The sequence below is a fragment of the Petaurus breviceps genome, unplaced genomic scaffold (assembly GCF_028583685.1).
Source record: "Petaurus breviceps papuanus isolate PSGF00001 unplaced genomic scaffold, PetGlider_PUasm1.0 37, whole genome shotgun sequence".
Classification (NCBI taxonomy): domain Eukaryota; kingdom Metazoa; phylum Chordata; class Mammalia; order Diprotodontia; family Petauridae; genus Petaurus; species Petaurus breviceps.
Window position 1 is genome coordinate 19,751,914 of NW_027186296.1, and position 19,249 is coordinate 19,771,162.

At 33.5% G+C, this 19,249-nt stretch overlaps 2 protein-coding genes across 3 annotated transcripts in view; one reads left to right on the forward strand and one right to left on the reverse strand.

Annotated features, from left to right (window-relative positions):
• The window catches only part of SPPL2A (signal peptide peptidase like 2A), a 375,774-nt gene that overhangs the window by 218,421 nt on the left and 138,104 nt on the right, over window positions 1–19,249 (reverse strand). The gene's annotated exons all lie outside the window — the stretch shown is intronic.
• AP4E1 (adaptor related protein complex 4 subunit epsilon 1) overlaps window positions 1–19,249 on the forward strand; it is an 84,318-nt gene that overhangs the window by 27,975 nt on the left and 37,094 nt on the right. For both annotated transcript variants that reach the window (XM_069098044.1, XM_069098045.1), the window contains 9 exons: window positions 140–299; window positions 2,688–2,854; window positions 6,436–6,509; window positions 9,758–9,880; window positions 9,981–10,090; window positions 12,620–12,759; window positions 13,666–13,778; window positions 13,884–14,002; window positions 18,867–19,169. In XM_069098044.1, coding sequence (XP_068954145.1) covers window positions 140–299; window positions 2,688–2,854; window positions 6,436–6,509; window positions 9,758–9,880; window positions 9,981–10,090; window positions 12,620–12,759; window positions 13,666–13,778; window positions 13,884–14,002; window positions 18,867–19,169 — 1,309 coding nt within the window. The remainder of the gene's footprint in view (window positions 1–139; window positions 300–2,687; window positions 2,855–6,435; window positions 6,510–9,757; window positions 9,881–9,980; window positions 10,091–12,619; window positions 12,760–13,665; window positions 13,779–13,883; window positions 14,003–18,866; window positions 19,170–19,249) is intronic.

Consider the following 19,249-nt stretch of genomic DNA (forward strand, 5'->3'; position numbering starts at 1 on the left):
GGTGTTTTATGTTCTTTGTAACTTTCCCAGTGTCTGATATAGTGCTATGAATGCATTTTGCACATGTTAAGAGACTTTTAATGGAGTAGTTGACAGTTTGATCAAGCTTATTTAGATAAATTTTATTTTTTATCATTAGGGAGATAATACGAAGAAAAGCTGTTCAGGCATTGTACAAATTCCATCTCATTGCTCCCAATCAAGTTCAGCACATTCATGTTAAATTTAGGAAAGCCCTTTGCGATAGGGATGTTGGGGTCATGGCTGCTTCCCTGCACATTTACCTTCGCATGATTAAGGTAAGTTGAAAATTAGTTGTCAGCATAAATTGATTTGTTTTTTGTTGTTTAGTTTAATAAGGAATTATTAATAAAGAATTATAGTAAAATATAATATTAGGCAGCTGGATGGTACTATGGGTAGCGTTTGGACTTGGATTTAGGAAGTCCTGAGTTCTAGTCCAGCCTCAGATACTTAACCTTAGGTGTGTGGTACTCAATCTCTCTCAGCCTTTATTTTTTGATCTATAAAATGGTGATAACAATAGCACCGACCTCACAGGACTGTTGTGAGGCTCAAAGGAGATAACATGTATATAAAGTACTTTACAAACCTTCAAGTCCTATTTAAATGCTATTGATTTTTTTTATTTTTCTTTAAGTTTTGTGTAATTCTTTTAATTTATGGATAATTGATAGTACCATGTATGTTAAAGAGGTTAATTACAAAATGTAAGTATTAAAAGACAATTAAGAATTCTAAACATTTCATTGTAAAGTGTGAAATTCTGTTGGCCACAAGAAAGATTTCAGAATTTGCAGACTTTTTTTTTGCAAGGTAGTTGGGGTTAAGTGACTTGCTGAGGGTCACACATCTAGTAAATGTCAAGTATCTGAGGTTGGATTTGAACTCAGGTCCTTCTGACTCCAGGGCTGGTGCTCTATTACTGTACCACCTAGCTGCCCCTTACAGACTTTCTTTATGCTTTTGAGTTATTATTATATTAGTGATGCTCTATTTAACAGGCTCTGTGAGGTATAGGGCCTCTTGCAAAGGTGAGAAGAATGGAGACTATTGTTAATGTTTGCCTGCAAAACTGATTCTATTTATTTTCCTCCCTTTTAAGCAAACTCGGTAGGTAGTGACTCTGGAGAGGCAAGGAGCACTAAAGGATACCTGATCAAAAAATACTTCCCATACATGTTCTACTAATTAGGGATACATTTGGATTAATGAAGTCCTCTTTTGAGATACCAGTGCTCCTGAGAAGTTTAAGTTCTCTTCATAGCTTAATATGAATCACTATAAATGCTGCAAACTGAGTGTTCTTGCATGGTTTGTACAGCCAGAGTACATCTCAAGAATGTGCTAGGTGTCTGGGGTAATACGGAACAATGTGAGAGAAGGGTTCGGGAAAAAAAAGTAGGATAAGAGAGGCCCTGGTAGCAGCCAAGTACATATCCCTGGTGTAAGGCATTTTGTAGATCGCTACAATGGCCTAGCATGTAGAGAATAATTTTTTAAAAAAGTGTGTTTATAGACAAGTATGAAGTTTAGTTGGCTTCTTATATAGGTAAGAATTATGTACAGTAACTGATATTTTACAGGCAAAATTTTTAATATTGGAATGTGTCTTGTTATAACCAGGAGTGGCAGTACATTTTGCCAAATTAGACTGGAATATTCAGGCTGGAATGTATTATGAGTAGATATATATACTTTGAGAGGCAGCAGAGTAAGTAGTGGAGTAAGTGCTGGTTTAAGAGTCAAGAAGACTTGCTTTCATAGCCCATCTACTAAATAGAAGCTTTCTGACAATGGCAAATCATTTAACCTTTTATCACTTCTTGTCCAATAAAATCATAAAAATTGGACAGGCAAGTTGTAGATCTGCATTGATGGAAGGACTTTCCATACCTGTAGCTTCCTATATTAATGACATCATAGGTCCAAACCAAAAAAATATTATTTTAATTTTTTTCTAGTGGTGGTGGAAGATTTCTTTTTATTTAAACATGATTTCCTTAGTATTCTGTTGCAGGCATCTGGCGTTTACCATTTAATGATTATACATTGATTTCAGTTTTATGTATTAGATAATTTCTAGACATGGTTTGTATAAAATGACAGCTAATTTCCTTGTCAGTGAGAGCCTGCCCAGACCCCACCACACTTAAATATTTAAGCAGCCATATTGGCTTTATCCTTAAGGGGTTAGTGGCTATTTAAACTTTAACTGAAAAAGCCACATTGAATTGTTTTTTCATATAGAGTTCAGAGGAAACAAGCAGTTCTGGATTTGCATTCCAGAAGTCAAATTATCATTGTTAATTTAAGTATGCCAATTCTTTGTCAATATTGTTTTGCTATAATGACTAATAGCTAAGGCTTCCAACTGAGTTTCACAAGAACTTTTGAACTATTGACTGAACTGGTAGGGTTGTCTTTGAGGTTGATTCAGCATGAGTTTGGGAAGTCCTAGGAGCTCTGTTTGTTTTCTTGTGTTGTTATGGAAGAAACCAGCTGTGCAAAATTGGAATACTGCTTTATTAGATACAAAATATCAAATTCAGGCATATGAACTTGAATTATGAAGTTGATCAGTTACTTAAGGCACATGGATTATATTAATTTTGTTTTTAATAAGATTCTTTGCTTAAAAGAAGTTTTTTTCCCTCTTGATATAGGAAAATCCATCTGCATATAAGGACTTGACAGGAAGCTTTGTAACAATCTTGAAGCAAGTAGTGGGAGGAAAACTCCCAGTAGATTTCAATTACCACAGTGTACCTGCACCTTGGCTACAAATTCAGCTCTTGCGGATATTAGGACTTCTAGGAAAAGATGATCCAAGGTAAATTTTTCTACATGATTTTATTTTTAAAAAATAATGAATAAGCAAGGGATGGTTTGCTGGGTAGGGGAGGAGGGAAGAATATCTTTTGAGATAAAGGTAAATAACAAAAGATATTGATGACAATTAAAATTTAAATATTAGTAAGAAACAACCACAAAGCTTAAAACATATAGTAGTAGTTTTGTCATGACCCATATTTTCCTGGTGCCTTAGTGACTTATAGTGTTAAAATAATTATTTTGGAGAGTATATTCCTTCAGTTACTTCATTATCCCTTGTATTCTCTTTTTTCCTTTTCTGCTTGTCTAAATTCTGTCTGCCCTCAAAGGCCTGTCTTAAATCTTAGTTCCACCTAAAGTGATCTCTTTGATTCTATGGAAACTTATTTTGGATTCCAGTAGCACTTAATGTTTGTATTATTTATTTGACACTCATCAGATACTGTTTTGGTTGTTAGTTGGTGTTTCATGGATATAAATCAGAGTTCTTTAAGTATATAGTACCCTAAGTTGTTTGAGGGCAAAGATTCTTCCATCTTAAATTTCTTTATATCCTCTAAAGTGCTTAGGATATTGCCTTGCCTGTAATTGGTGTATAGTAAATAATTATTAATTAATTTAAAGTTTTTCTTCCAAAGGTAAAAATCATTTTACATAAGGGCATATGAATTTAAGTTCTTAGCCTCTCTAGTCCACTGCTTTCAGGAATGTCCTCACTAAATACCTTTTATGGGAATTCCTCCTCTTGTGGGCCTCCATCCACTTGAAAGAATGCCCACGAAGAAGCTGTGTTTGTATTGTTGTATTTTTCCCCCACATCATCAATGATGTTAACATCAGTGTTTCTTTGAGGTGGAAACTAGAGTTGACAGGGCAGACAAACATATTAAATATTTCTGTTATAAACTTAAGGAACTCTGTAAAGGTGTTTCATGCCTTCAAGGTATAAATATAGTGTGAAAATAGTGGTTATTTCAGGAATGCATTGTATTCTATTGGAATTCAAGCTAGTAGACTTCCAAGTTATTATTGAAGGAATAAATTAGGTATATGTTGTATCAAACTTAAGAAGAATTATAGTAGAGCCCCTTGATTACTGTGGCATTAACAACCTTCTTTGTGAACCATGTAATGCTAATATTTTATTTTGCATAATTATTGTTTTAGTAGGGGTCAGCAAACTAAGGTGAGAGAGCCAAATTCTGCTCCCTGTTTTTGATCTGTGAAGTAAAAATGTTTTTTTTACATTTTTTAAAAATTATATTAAAAAATGTAAAAACTATTCTTGGCTGGAAAGATTGTATAAAAATAATCAGTGAATTGTACTATGTCAACCCCTGGCTAAGAATATGTGATTTGACTTATGATACTGCCAGATTATTAGATAATAAAATCACAAGATAAATTCTGTAGTAATTAGGGGAAAACAAATGTAGCAATTTTAATGCCATTGTAATAGCATTTGTTTGGGATATTTATGTGCATTTCAAACTTATACCTGTACACTTCTAATGTCATGTGGCTATTTATTATTTAGAAATGTGTACTTCAGTAACAAGGTAGAATTGAGAAAAATCCAGTTGAAATGTGAACTTTTTTTTCCTGTATGTTTGTTTTAAAACAGTGAAAAATAGGTTATTTTTTTAAGGTAGATATGACTCTTATTTCAATGCCTTATTAGTCTGAGTAAATTTTCTTCCTAAATCTGACTTGTATAAAATGAGTGTGGCCTATGAATGTCACTTTTCAGGACATACTTAAGGATTTTTTTTTCTTTTCAAAGAGAATCTTAGATGTGAAACCTCTACTTGGTACAGTGTGACTTAGTTTATCTACTCTTTGTCTATGACTCTGGATCTCTTATTTATTTGAACCATTTTTCTATGGAATCCTTCTCTCTGCACAAGATAATAATCATTTGTTAGCATGCTATATTTTTCATAAATTTCTGCATTTCTGAATGTTCTGAATTAACAAAATATAAGAAGATAGTCCTTTGTCTGTAGTCTCTTGACTGGAATAGATTCCTTTTACAGAATCTCAGAGTTGAAAGGTTGTTCAGAAGCCATCTAATCTGCCATGTTCCTGAACAAAGATCTCTTCTTACCTTCCCTACAAGTAGTGGTTGTCTAGCTTTCACTGGAAGATTTTTAATTGAGGACAGCCAAATGTTTTTTGAAGAAGCCCATTTTGTTTTGAGACAGCCCTTTGGGAAGTGTTTCTTTCTATGGAACTTGAATCTATCTCTTTGTAATGTCTACCTGTTGCTTCTATTTATTACTTCTAGGGCAATGGAGGAGTCTAACCCCTCTTTCAATGACAGCTCTTCTGATACTTGAAAAGAGCTAGCTTCCTCTCCTCTTCACACTCTATATCTTCTCTTCTTTGCAGTAAACATGTCTAGTTTCTTCATTAGATCCTCATTTGGCATCTTCTTCAGTTATTTCATCATTCTGGTTACCTTTCTTTAGAGGACCCTCTGGTTTGTTAATGTCCTTCTTAAAATGTTATGCTCAGAACTGATCACAATACTTTGAATGTGGTATTACCAGGGTGGAGGACAGCAGGACTTTGACCTCCCTCATTCTGGATGCTATGCCTTTCTTTCTAGAGCTCACATGATCACACCATTGACTTACATAGTACTGCAGGAAACTCAGACTTTAGATCTTTTTTACAGGAGCTGTTGTCTAGCTGTGACTATGCGGTTCTTTTAATGTTCTTTTCAAGTATCCTGTTCTTATGAAATTGATTTTTGTGAATTCTAGTGTAAAATTTGATATTTGCTCTTATTAAATTTAATCTTATTCCACTAGTCATATTATTCTAGGTTCTGACACTGCATAAAGCATTATTATTAGCCAGTCTCTACAGAGTTCATGGTTATCAGATGTTGACCATGAAGTCACAGGTGAGGTGTGGATCTGTTGATTCAATAGAAGATAATCGTAGAAACTCAATTAGCAACACCTGTAGAATAAACATGTTAGATAAAAAGTCTTTAGCTAATATTTAGCTGCTGGTAGGGAAAAGATGTCTCAAGGCATCTAAATTATTATGCATCTAAACTGAATCTTGTCTACACTGATTCCAGTAAACCTACAGTAAAATTTAAATAAGGCTTTGAATAAATATCTAGAGTGATTTTTTTTACAAAGTTAGAAAAATAGCAACACCAAATAAAAAACTTGATTTAGTAGTTAAATGGAATATTTAAATATTATATAAGCCATTTTATCTGCGTCAGTATTGATAAAACAGTAAATCTAATCTATACATAATAATGAATGAAAATTACATTAAAACAGAAACTTAGAAACACTGAGTTTTTGCTAATTGAAACAGCTCGCTTATATTAAAAAATAAATAAAAAGGAGCCATAACAAATCATTGTTTTGTACAATGTTAGAATTAAAAGGCCTTCAGAGATCATCTAGTCCAAGCCTCTCAAAGCAGGTTATTGGCCTAGAGAGGGAAAACCCTAGTTAGTTTTTAAAATTTTTTTTCTGTAGTTTTAAAGCTATGTTTTACTTGTTAGACCTTTTATATTCTGCTGTAAATAAATTATTTTTTAAACAGGACAAGTGAATTAACATATGATGTTCTTGATGAGTCCTTAAGAAGAGCTGAGTTAAGTCACAATATCACATATGGTAGGTAAATATATGTGGTAACTTTTAGTAATATATTATAGTAGAAGCCAGATATGTCTCATAATATTATAGCTATGCATTAAATGCCATAGATTTTACTGTTGATTCAACAAACATTAAGTACCTATTGTGTGCAAAGCACATTTGTGCTAGGTGTTGGGGATATAAAAATGAAGAACCACAGAGGTGCTGTACTTAAGCAACTTTGAGAGAAATGGTTATTGATAACCATTGATTTGGGGAGATCCAGAGTTTTCACCCTTTTTCTAAAATCCTCATTTCAAGGCTCAGCCTCTGAATGACAGGACTGATGATAGTGGATAGGATTAACATTCTTCTTGATCTAGGTACTGCTACCTACTCCACCTAACCTTACTAGTAATTTAATGTGAGGTGAAACTCCGGCCCATTGTTTGGGGAATAATAGATCTTTTGTCTACATTTCCCCTAGGTTGGGGGTGACTTGGAAGTAAATGAGTGATCAAACTCTAGTTCCCCCCTCCTCCCAGCCTCTCATTAGAATAGGTTCACTTCTCATACTATTCATGCTGTCATTAATTGTTAACTAATCATAGTTGATTGCCACCCTCAGGAATGTTCTCTCTTCCAAGGGTATATAAACTGTGAACCCTCCGACATGATTTGCCTTTGGTCTAAGAGAGATGGCCATCCCTTTTATTAATAATATTCTAGCATTATTAATTATGTTATTACCCAGAAACCATGTCTCTTGAACTTTTTATACATCACAACCAACAGAATAATAATTTAAACAGAAGCTTTTTATGAATTCAGAATGTTGTGACAAGATAGAAAGATGTCAGGAAGCTGCACAATTTAAAAGCTTTATGGTTTTAGTGGTGTGGATCCTTTCGCTGAGGTAGACTGCAGGCCCCTCCATGCCTTAACACATAGTTCCATGAGTTGCTTTGACCAAAATTGTAACTTTTTTGAACAATTCCTTAGTAAATATGAACACTGAATATTTAATAGAATATATGGCAGGTCATTTAGTACAGTTGAAAGAGCACTGAAGTTGGAATCACAGGAGGAGTTTGAATCCCCCTCTTCTACTTATTTTCTGAGTGACTTTAGGTCACTTATCCTCTGTGGGCCTCAGTGTCCTCATCTGTAAAATGAAGGGATTGGATTTGATAACCTCTAAGGTCCCTTCCAACTCTAAATCCATGGTGCTATGAAATCTATTACAGTATTTATCATCTCTTCATTAAAGCATTTATTAAGCACATAATTGGATGTGTTACCATGTTAAATAATCATACAAACCAGGTCCTTGACTTTTAGAAGATTCTCAGGCAGTGACCTGAATAGACACAGTGAATAAAAGCATGCCAATTTGTGAATAGATAGCAAGGTATTTAAATGGATTACACTTACATAAATTTATTTCCCTAATGCCAGTCAGTAGACCCTGTGAGCTCATAGCCCTCTTTTAGAACTTTTCAGTTGCCGAAAAAAATACCCATTAAAATAGGAAAATGTAACAGTGTTATTTTAAAATGAAATACCACCATTATATGAGTAGTTGGGAGAGATTTTCCAAATTATTTTTGCATCATCATGGATCTCTTTCTTATTGCCCCCAGGTCCAAAACATGTTGAAAGGGCCATAGATTTGATTTGTTCAAAAAGATGATTAAGTGTGGCAATTGTGACTGAAGAAATAAATTTGATAAAGAGACATACTCATTTTTTGTCTCCTCTATTGAACTCTGAAAGTACATGAATCATATCTTACTGTTCTTTTTATTCTCTATAGTACTTTGCACATATTGGTGACTTAGTATTTGTTGAATGAATTAATTATAAAATTTGAACATAAGGTAAGTTTCTAGAAAGATTATGGACGAGTGATGAACAGAAACAGCAAAGTCTTATTTCGTTCTTTTAAGGGAGATGGACAAAAGTAATGCATTTTTTGAGGAAATTGTTACTGGTGATTAAAACATGACATTACTGGTTTGATCTGCAAAAGTTCAAGGTCTGTGACCAGAAAAATCTTGTGTTATCAGAAAGTCAGAAGTGAAATTGGTGTTAATTTGTTTGTGTAGATAAAACTAATATATTTGTAAGTACTTTGTCAGCTATAAAACTTGATAGAAATGTGAGGGGTGTTGTAATAATAATAATGATAAGTACTATCATTATTAATATTAGTATTCCACAAGATTAGATCATGCTTGTTATGTAGAATTCCAAAGCATTTGAGAGACTTTTTATTGTATAAAAAAGTAATTCTGATTTTTTTCTTTACTGTGATAATGCTGTAGTTCATAGTGAAATTTCTATGAAACAGTTTGTGACCCAGACCCCAGCATCATCATGCAAAATATTCACTGGACATGGCTCTGAATGACTTCTGCCTGTTTCTAAATATTAATCTGCTCTCAAAAAATAAGGATTTGGTACCATGGGATAAATGCTATAGTTAAAACAATGTGTTAGAACCTGGAAGCAATACAAAAGAAGAGTTCCAAAAATATTTTGAGTAGTGTCAGCATAAATGGAATAAGGATGTTGATTAAAGGTGACTCTTTTGAAGGGGATAATATTTAGTAGCAATTTTTTATATAAAAAATTTTATAGTAACTTTTACAAACCCTTGAGACCACTTAGTATAATGTTCACCTAATTTTAGTAATTGTATATAACTGATTGATGGTGATGGACTCTGTATTTTTGTTACACTTTGTATTTTGGTTAACTTTGTGCTTTCCTCATCACCACAAGGTGTTTGGTCACAAGGTGATGGATTTTTTTGATCATCAGAATTCTCAAAGAGAAGCTAATAAATTATAGAGGAGTTGGTAGCCTGTATCTGTACACAGAGTAACCCTAGTGATAAAATTATAGGTCCTTGGAACATTGAAGTTTTAGGGAGGAGATAGGGATGGTCCATATCTGATTTTGTTGTTGTAAGGATCTCTTAGTGAGAAGCTTTTTTCTAATGCAGATGGAATGAGGTCAGGTACTTTGCCTAAGGTCATAGAGCCAGTAGGTATTAGTGGTGGGACTTGAACCCAAGTCTTCTTGATGCTGAGTATGTAACTGAAAATAGTAACATTGTATTTCTTTGATAATCTATCAGTCACATTTTTGCTAATAGATATGAATCTAATCTTCTATCAATTTGATTAATGACCTTTGTAGATTATTAATACATGTTCTTAAAAGAAATGTTCTTTTGTTTATTTAAAAAAAAATTGTCATTGATTTTCTTCTTCTAGCTATTTTGTTTGAATGTGTCCATACAATTTATACCATCTATCCTAAACCTGAATTGCTTGAGAAGGCTGCTAGATGCATTGGAAAATTTGTTTTGTCTCCTAAAATAAATCTCAAATATTTAGGTAAGACATTTAATTATTTCAGCAGTACTTTTGAAAAAGTCTGTAAAATTTTGTATACATTTGTTTCAAATCACTTTGTAGATTGTAACTTTTTTTCTAGGACTAAAGGCTCTTACCTATGTTATCCAGCAGGATCCCAATCTGGCACTTCAGCACCAGATGACAATAATTGAATGCTTAGACCATCCTGATCCCATTATTAAAAGAGAGGTAAATTGGTATTTTGAGTAGTGTTTGTGAGGTGTTACCATATCTTCAGTTTTTCTCACTGTTATTCAAATGCTAGGAAAAAATTCTGACCTTTGAGCATTCATGATGGCATTGGGCACTAATGTTTTTCCTTTTCAATAAATAATGGAGCATTAAAAAAAAAAAGCAACAGTAGCAACTGGAATATACTTGAATTATTTTTATGAATGATAAGATACAGTTATCTCTTGGGTTAATTTAGACATAGGCTCCCTTTTTTTGGTAAGAGCACTGGATTAATAGTTAGGATATTCTGCCTCTGCCATGGATTTGTAGTGTAATCTAGGTTAAATAATTTCTTTTTTCTGCAGCCCAGTTATTTCATTTGTAAAAGACGTTACTCCTTGCCTGATTGCTTAAACAGGGATGTTGAGAGAACAAATTAAAATATCCATAAAGTGATTTGAACTCTTTGGAAGGAAGGTGTATATTTTTATTTCCCCTTCACTATGCCCTATGTAAAAGTGCTTTCAAATATGCATGTATATATGTGTGTACATATATGTATATATTATATGTGTATGTCTTTATATATGTGTGTTTAGACCTATATGCAGAAACTATTCAAACTGCAAATGGGCAGTTTTCTGCAGATTAGTAGGTGGGATTAGGCCAAATATAGAGAAAAACTTGTTTACTAACTTTTAAAATTAGTTAAATTTTGAGGGGCAAGAAAAAAGAATCAAAGATTCTGATTAAATAGCAAGTTCATTTAAAATATTTTTAAAAATAACTTGATATGATTAACAAAGAGGTATTAGACATTTTGAGTTAAAGACCTTATTTTTGAACAAATAAAAAGATTTCTCAAAACCAAAGTTTCCTTTTTTTTCATCTTCATATTCTTATCTGTTCAATTTTTGGGATAGTTTTTGCCAGTTTTTAGATAGGGTAGTCTGTTTGCAAAATGGGTTGGTTTCTGCATGTTGGCCGTGTTATATAGAAAGGCAAACTAGGAATAATAATAAATGGCACTCCCAGTCCCACCTACTCAAGATAAGGCAAGCTCTCCAAGAGAGCAATCTGGGAGTTAAGCTTACTTTTCATAGTTGAATAGTTAAAAAAAAATTTGTATAATGACTAATTTTTTATCAAATTTTCCAATGAATTTTAGATACTCACTTTAAAATGAGAGTCAGAGGGAAAACTAGAATGCCAAACTAAAAAGGTTGTTAAAAGCAGGGAACAAATTTTTTGTGCATTAAATATGTTTCTTATTTATCTAATGATAGATCTTTAGGTAACATATATCTCATGTACTCAATACATCAAGGTGATATAGATTAGGTGGCGTATGTAGAGTTAGGATTCTCAATGTAATTGCACACACAAAAAAGTCTCACCCAATTAAAATTTTAAAAAGATTTATGCCCTACTTGAAGTGATGGTAATGAGGATTAAAAATACTTAACCACATAAGAAATACCTAAAAAGGTTAGTTTTGACAAGATAGGCAAGTGGGGTATGTGCACATTCTCTTATGAGTAAGTAAACAGACTGGTTACCACAGAGATTGTTTGGCCTAATAATGACCTCCTAAAATAAGAGAAATACTACCCTGGGAATAATCCAGTGGTATTTTGGTTTTATGCTGCTTTTTCTGGGAACTTTGCTAGGTTAGAAAGCCCTTCCCAGAACCTGGGAAAGTTGCCCATTGCTTCCTGTACTAGTGGAGAGTTTTAGGCTTATCTCCCATATTCTGTTGGGTCGGGAAGATTGAACATCAGTGAGGAAGTACTATAACCAGGAAACTACTTTGTTGGTACTTTTTTGGCTGTGGATATAGATCTTAGTATTTACTTAGTCTGATCCTTCTAGAACAAGAGACTGTATAGTGTATCTTTTTTGGGGAGGAGGAGAAAATTATTTGGCTTTCTAATTATTTTCTTCTTCAAGCATAATTAGTTTTCATTCTCTTAGGAAGTATAATTTTTAAGTACCATGAGAAGGTAAGAGGCAATACTGTTTCTAATAGTGAATTTATTATTTAGGTTGCCAAACACATACATGTAAAAATAAAATTCAGGGTAGAGCTGTCTTTTGGGAGAATCTTAAAATTTTGCAGTTTTTTTTTTCAGAATTTTTAATGACTCTAGTTTAGACACTTCTGCTCTTAATTACGTGTACTAAGATGTTCTTAGATACCAGTTACCACTAGAGGGGTGATATGGCATGCAGTACAGTTTATGTACGTTATATATATGTTTAAATGTTTTGGCAACATTGTTAGCTTTCTAATTATATTTTGCTTAGACTATTACAAGTTAGCATGCATTTGTTGAATATGTTATCTGAGAGCCCAGAACTTATTAGAGAATTTGTGGATAATCCAAAAAAGTAGATTATCCACACAAGGGCAAAATTGCCTTAACTGTCTTATAAACTGATACGATATGATTAATTTTAATAGTCCAGTGTGCTAATTGTCTATTTATAAGTGACATACTTATGAATAGTTTGGTAATATTTTTATTTCCTTTCCTTAAATAGACATTGGAACTTCTTTATAGAATTACTAATGCACAGAATGTAAGTGTTATTGTCCAGAAAATGCTTGAATATTTGCAGCAGAGCAAAGAAGAATATATCATCATCAGTTTAGTTGGCAAAATAGCTGAGCTGGCTGAGAAATATCCTTTTCTGGTGGGGTGTGAGCTACATATTACCTTTACATTTAAAATGACTAGACCTTTTTCCTCTTAGAACTGAAGTACAGATACATAAAAGTGTTTATGGACATATTTAAAGCTCAGGTTGCCAATAGTAACCTTTATTTTTTGGTTTTCAAGGTTTTTTGCTGGCAAGGGCAGCAAAACAAGGCTTTTTTGAATGATGCACCCTTTTCTCAATCTCTCTGTCAGTGAATAATATTAGGCTCAAAGATTTTCAGCATGTTTAAGCTGATCTTATTCTTTCATTTCCCTTTTTCTTAAATCCACTGGACAAAATTCCTGTTAACCACAAGACCAGGAAGAATCCTCTCCATTAGGATGATCTTTAGCTACCATAATTTTTATGCTAGTATTTGTCATAATAACATTCCATTTGGAACATTATTCCGCTTTTACTGCCTTACATTTTCCTTCTGAAATTTCAGTAATGGGACTATTTTACCTGTTATTGGAACATAGGCGATTCTGTTATTTCTGAAGTAGAAATTATTTTAAATCTAAAAGAGAAAAGGTGAATGAAAAGACTCTGTAGGACTGACTAGTATGTACCTAAGTCAGTTATATAGTTAAGTTTACATAGTCTGTAATAGTTGGCCTTTATGATATACATGGGACTTAATCTTTAAATCTTCAAGTAATGAATCCATTTTTTCATTCAGCATGTATAATTGAGTACTTTTTACATGGAAGGAACCATGTTAGGTACTGAGACACTAACTTAGAGTTTGTGTTTGAGATTTTTCTCTGAGTTTAAACATAAAACTGCTACCAAATATAATCAGTTTTTTTGAAAAGATTCCAGAAGAAAAGATAATTTCAGTAAGTAGTGTTGTGAAATACATATTTTCTTAACATTGTGGCTACATATGCTCCTGATAATGAATGGTTTATCCAGACGATGAATGCTGTATTTTCAGTGGGAGGAGATGTGATGCATCCTGATATCCCTAACAATTTTTTGAGACTCCTGGCAGAAGGTTGGTAATTTTCTATAAAGAAAGAAATTAAAAATGAAATACATTTCATTACAGCATCCACCTATGGTTCAGTGGTAATATAAATGTTGTATTATTTATCTATAGGTTTTGATGATGAAAATGAAGACAAACAGCTAAGACTCTATGCAGTCCAGTCTTATCTCAACTTACTAGAGATAGAAAATGTATTTTATCCACAGAGATTTCTGCAGGTCATGAGCTGGGTGAGCAAAGTACATTATAGAATACTCTGATTAATCTTAAAATGTTATGGGATTGGTTATTATGGTAACTATGTAGTCAAAGGGGCCATCCCTTGACTCACTTCTTAAAGAGGCCTATTCACTGAATGAATATTACTTCATTCAAAGTGAGAACCTGAAAAGACCTTAGCTTAAAAGGGCCAGGGTCTCCCACTGCATCCTGGGCCATCTCTAGTCGTCCTGATGAATATCTGAGCATTGGACCCAGATGGCTCTGCAGGAGAAAGTGAAGCTGGTGACCTTGCACAGCCCTCCCTTACTCAAATCAAAGTCAACTGCAAGTCATGTCATCATCTCCTCTTCAAGAACGAAGGACAAACAACAACAGTTATGTAGTGATAACCTCATATATTGTTTTATTTGTTTCATTGTTGTACTGCTTTCAGATATCATTCTATTTTTTTCCTACCTTCACTGCCAACCACACATCTCTCTATTCACTTCTTTCTCTCTCTTGCCAATTCCTGAACTGTCTCACTTTGAATATATATGTATTTATGTTTCTTTTTTTTTTTTTTGGTATAGCAGTGGTGTCAAACTTAAATACAGGGTGTCCCTAAAGTCTGGACACATAGGAAATCTCATTAGCTGTGCATATTTTCAAGAAATGAAATGAATGAAATTTTCAGTGACATTTTATTTAATTAGCTTAAATTTTAGCCATGACAATTTCATCTGAAATAAAAGCTTTCATTAGCTATTGGGAACTATTTTCCATATTAATGAGATTAATTTAATTTAATTAATGAGATTTCCTATGTGTCTCATGGCTTCCTATATAATCTCATTTATGCTAATTAAATAAAATGTTGAAAATTTCATTCATTTAATTTCTTGAAAATAGGCATCATTAATGAGATTTCCTATGTGTCCAGACTTTAGGGACACCCTGTAGAAAGAGATCCCTGTGGGCTGCATATTGACTTAGAAAACCTCAAATTAACATTACATATATTATATTTTTATTTATTTTGTTAAACATTTCCCAGTTATTTTAATCTGGTCCCACCCCAATGCTTGGGTTTTTGCAGACAGGCAAGTTTGACACCTCTAGTCTATGGAATTGTGTATGTGGTTATTAATAGGTGTTTGAATTTCTGTGAATTTCTACATATGTGTTCATCTTTGTATAAGTACCTGTCTTATGGATGTTTCAGGGTATGCATTTTTATAGATCATTATTATGCTTAATCTTGTATGTATTAGAGTGAGACATAACATTTTTTGAGATTTTTGAAGCCATAGAGATAATTATGAGGGAGGAGAAGAAATGGCCATTAAAAAAAAAAAAAGAAAATACATGCAATTCATAACTTTTTCACATTACTTGGAGATCTCAGATCACTTTGTTTCATAAAATGTTTTGTATACTAAATTTAAAAGTGTAGCTTGCTCAGATAATTACAAATTTGTTCATTGAATTTACTTTTAGATTTTTTTCTTCTTACAAATGGTAGTGATAAGTTGCTGAACCTTTAGGATTCTAGCATATTTTAATTTTTTCTTGTTTGTAAAAGCAGACAACAAATTGAAGTTAGTCAAGACATATTTAGTAAGTGGCAGGTGTTTTGCTAAGCCCTGGGGGGATACAAAGACAGTCCCTGTCCTAAAGGAACTTACAATCTACTAGGGGAAGACAGTACACAAAAAAGAAGGGGAATGATACTCAGAATTGAAATCAAGTAGAATTAAAATGAAGCAAAGCCTCTCTGGAATATGAAGAGTTACCATGAAAATTCTGAGCCCTGTCTAAAGGAGGGCTTTGGGAGGAGTTTATTGCTCTGCCCTCCAACATTCCAGTCAGAGGGGAGAGTCAACTGAGGGAACTGAGAAGGTCTTTAGTATCATAGATGAGTCAAGTCTGCATGATGAAATTTCAGGTGATGAGCTTATTCTGGAGGAGTCATTGATATTCCTGGAGTCAAAACCAAGCAGATGGAAAATGAGAACTTAGAAGAAAGCATCAACATTATAGTAAAACAAAATTATTTTTGTGGATGTAGTAACCTCCATGATGTCAAGGAGATACAGAAAGTGCTTATTTTTGGAAAGAACTGAGGAAAAAAAAGAAAAAGGTGGAGTTAGGGGGCAAAAATGAACTCATGGATTATAACTTTTGCTACCTGGAATTCTGTTCTAACTGGTCCAATCAACTGAGCTACAAAACACACCAACTTTTGTTTTTTTTTCCCCCGATGCTTCACGTGTGGTATCTTTACAGATTTTTAGAGACTAGAGGTTTGTCCAGATTGAGACAACATTCTTAACATTTCATTTATTTGTTTTATTTATAATTTGGAATGCCTATGTTAAGCAGTGTGTTTTAGTGGTTTGAGGTCATTTGGCCTTGGTGTTAGGAAAACCTGGGTTCAATTCTTGCTTATGAAGCATCCAGGGTAAGTCACTTCCTCTTTCAGGGAGAAGCCCAGGCAACTTTTTTTTTTTTTGCCTTTTGGAGGGAAGTTGGGGTTAAGTAACTTGCCCAAGGTTACACAGGTAGGTTTTTTTTGTGTGGGTGTTAAGTGTCTGAGGCCGGAACCGAACTTGGGTCCTTCTAACTCCGGCCCGGTGTTTTACTCACTGTGCCACCTAGCGCCCCCCCCCCCCCTTTCCCGGCAACTTTTTAACTTCTCTATGGAGGAGCTGCTTATTTGCACTAGTAAAGGAAGATTCCCACTGGGAACTACCTGCATTGTGAAATTATGGGTCTGAGTCAATATGAAAACAATTAATCTTCAGTGTATAGGTATTATAATATTTTAGTATTGCATTAGGCTTTCTTTTTAAAAAATTGTTGTTTGGTTTTATTTTATTTTTAAAGTTAAATTTTTTTCAACCGATAAAAATATGCCTTATTTTCCTTCCCACCTTTCTCTTCCCCCCTTTAAGAAAGAAAGATAAAACCCTTGTTACAATCATTTATAGTTAAACAAAACAAATTCTTGTTTGGCCATATTTAAAAAAAAAAGTCTCAATCTGCACTCTTGGGACCATCACCTCTCTCTCAGGAGATGGGTAACATGTTTCATCATACGTTCTCTGGAATTGTGGTTGATCATTGGATTGGTCAGAGTTCCTAAGTCTTGGGGGGCCTTAGTGGTTTAAATGTGATTTCTCTTAATTATTATTTGAAGCATTTTTCATGTAAACTACCTATTCATATCCTTTGACCATTTATCTATTGGGGAAGACTCTTATTCTTACAAATTTTACTCAATTCCCTATATATCTTATAAATGAGACCTTTACCAGAGAAACTTGCTGCAAAGATTTCCCTCCATTTACCTGCTTCTCTTCTAATTTTGGGTACATTTATTTTGTTTGTACAAAAACTTTTTAATTTTATGCAATAAAAACTGTCCATTTAATCTTCTGTGATTCACTTTATCCCTTGTTTATTCATCAACTCTTCATTATCAATATATTTGACAGGAAATTTCCTTCTTGCTCTTTTAAGTTGTTTATGATGTCATCCTTTATGTCTAAGTCATGGACCCATTTGCACCTTATTTTGATATAATGTGTGAGAGGTTGGTCTGTACTTGGTTTCTGCAAGACTCCTTTCTAGTTTTTCTAATGGTTTTTGTTAAATATTGACTTCTTACCCCAAGAGCTGGGACCTTTGGGTTTATTAAAAAAGCTAGCTTGCTGTGCTCATATTTGTCTCTGCATAATGTGTGCTTAATCTGTTCCACTTACAGTTTCTTACCAGTATCAAATTATTTTGATGGCTACTTCTTTGTGGTATAGTTTAAGATCTGGTATTACCAGGCCTCCTTCTTCCCTACTTTTTCCCGCATTATTTCCCTTGAGATTCTTGTCCTTTAGTTTTTCCATGTGAATTTTTTTTCTATCAATTTTCTGGCTCTATAAAGCAAACTTTTGGTAGTTTAATAAAAACATGTAATAAAATTATGCAATGAATCAAATATAGTTATCCATAGTTATTGCATAGCTTTTACAACTCATTTTGAGGGACTGAATGTCAAGTCACAATATATAAACATCTAATTTTAAATCTTTTTTATTAATTGTTTAAAATAATACAAAATTTTTCAATTTTTTCCCAGCTGGGGTGGGATGGGCAGGAAAAAGTCCTTGGGAAAAAAAGGCTATTTTTTTTCTTCCTTCTTGCATTTTTCTGTCTTACCACACCCTCCTGATGGTGCTAAATTAGAAATTTGCAAATGTTGTATAGTCTCTGAACCAATGAAATGTCAACTTGGGTTGTTTCTGGTCCATGAGGAATTCTACCTGTCATGAATGGATTAAATCACTTATAAAAATAATGTGTAGTGTAACCAGAGGTTGAGTGACAGACTACACATCATTCTTCTGAGGACCAAGCTAGCCAAGGTCAGAGAGAATTGTCACCAAATTGATTGCAGGTTGATACTTTTTTTTTTTTGGCTACAGCAATTCTTAAATCATAAAAGAGATGCACTCTGCATTTCTGGTCTGCCCCAGTTAAATCACAGATTGTTGATATTTAGTATAGTAAGGGAATATAAAAGTGCTGATAAAATCAGTAGCCAGAACTGATTAGTCTGGAAAGAGCAATCTTGTAATGATGTACTACTAGCATATTTAAATAGTAAATGATGATGTCTGAAAATTGTCAATACTTAGTTTCATTCCTTAGTATATTTCCACATTGTCATGTGCTGGTGGAACCAATCTTCAAAGTGTCTTCACTATTAGAGAGTGTCTAATGTAGACAAAGTCAGTTGTAAGGACAGATGTATTTATTGTTTAATTTTTACAAATTAATTTGCTGTATGACTTGATATATGTATGTAATCATCCCTTTTTTTATTGCTCACAGGTATTAGGGGAATATTCCTACCTTTTAGATAAGGGAACACCAGAGATCGTTATAACAAAGCTCTACAGATTGCTTATGAATAAATCTACCACTTCAGAAACCAAAGCCTGGATTATGGCTGCGGTAACCAAGTTGACACCCCAAGCACCCTCCTCTAAAACAGTTGAGAAACTAATCCAGGAATTCAGTGTATCCCTGGACACTTGTATGAGACAACATGCTTTTGAATTAAAACATTTGCAGGAGAATGTGGAACTTATGAAGAATTTATTTCCAATTGACAAAAGTTGTGAAGACTTAGTGGTAAGACATCTATTCTGTATAAAGACTATACTATTTTAAAATATAACAAGGTATTTCTTTAAGTTTTTAGTCAAGTTGTT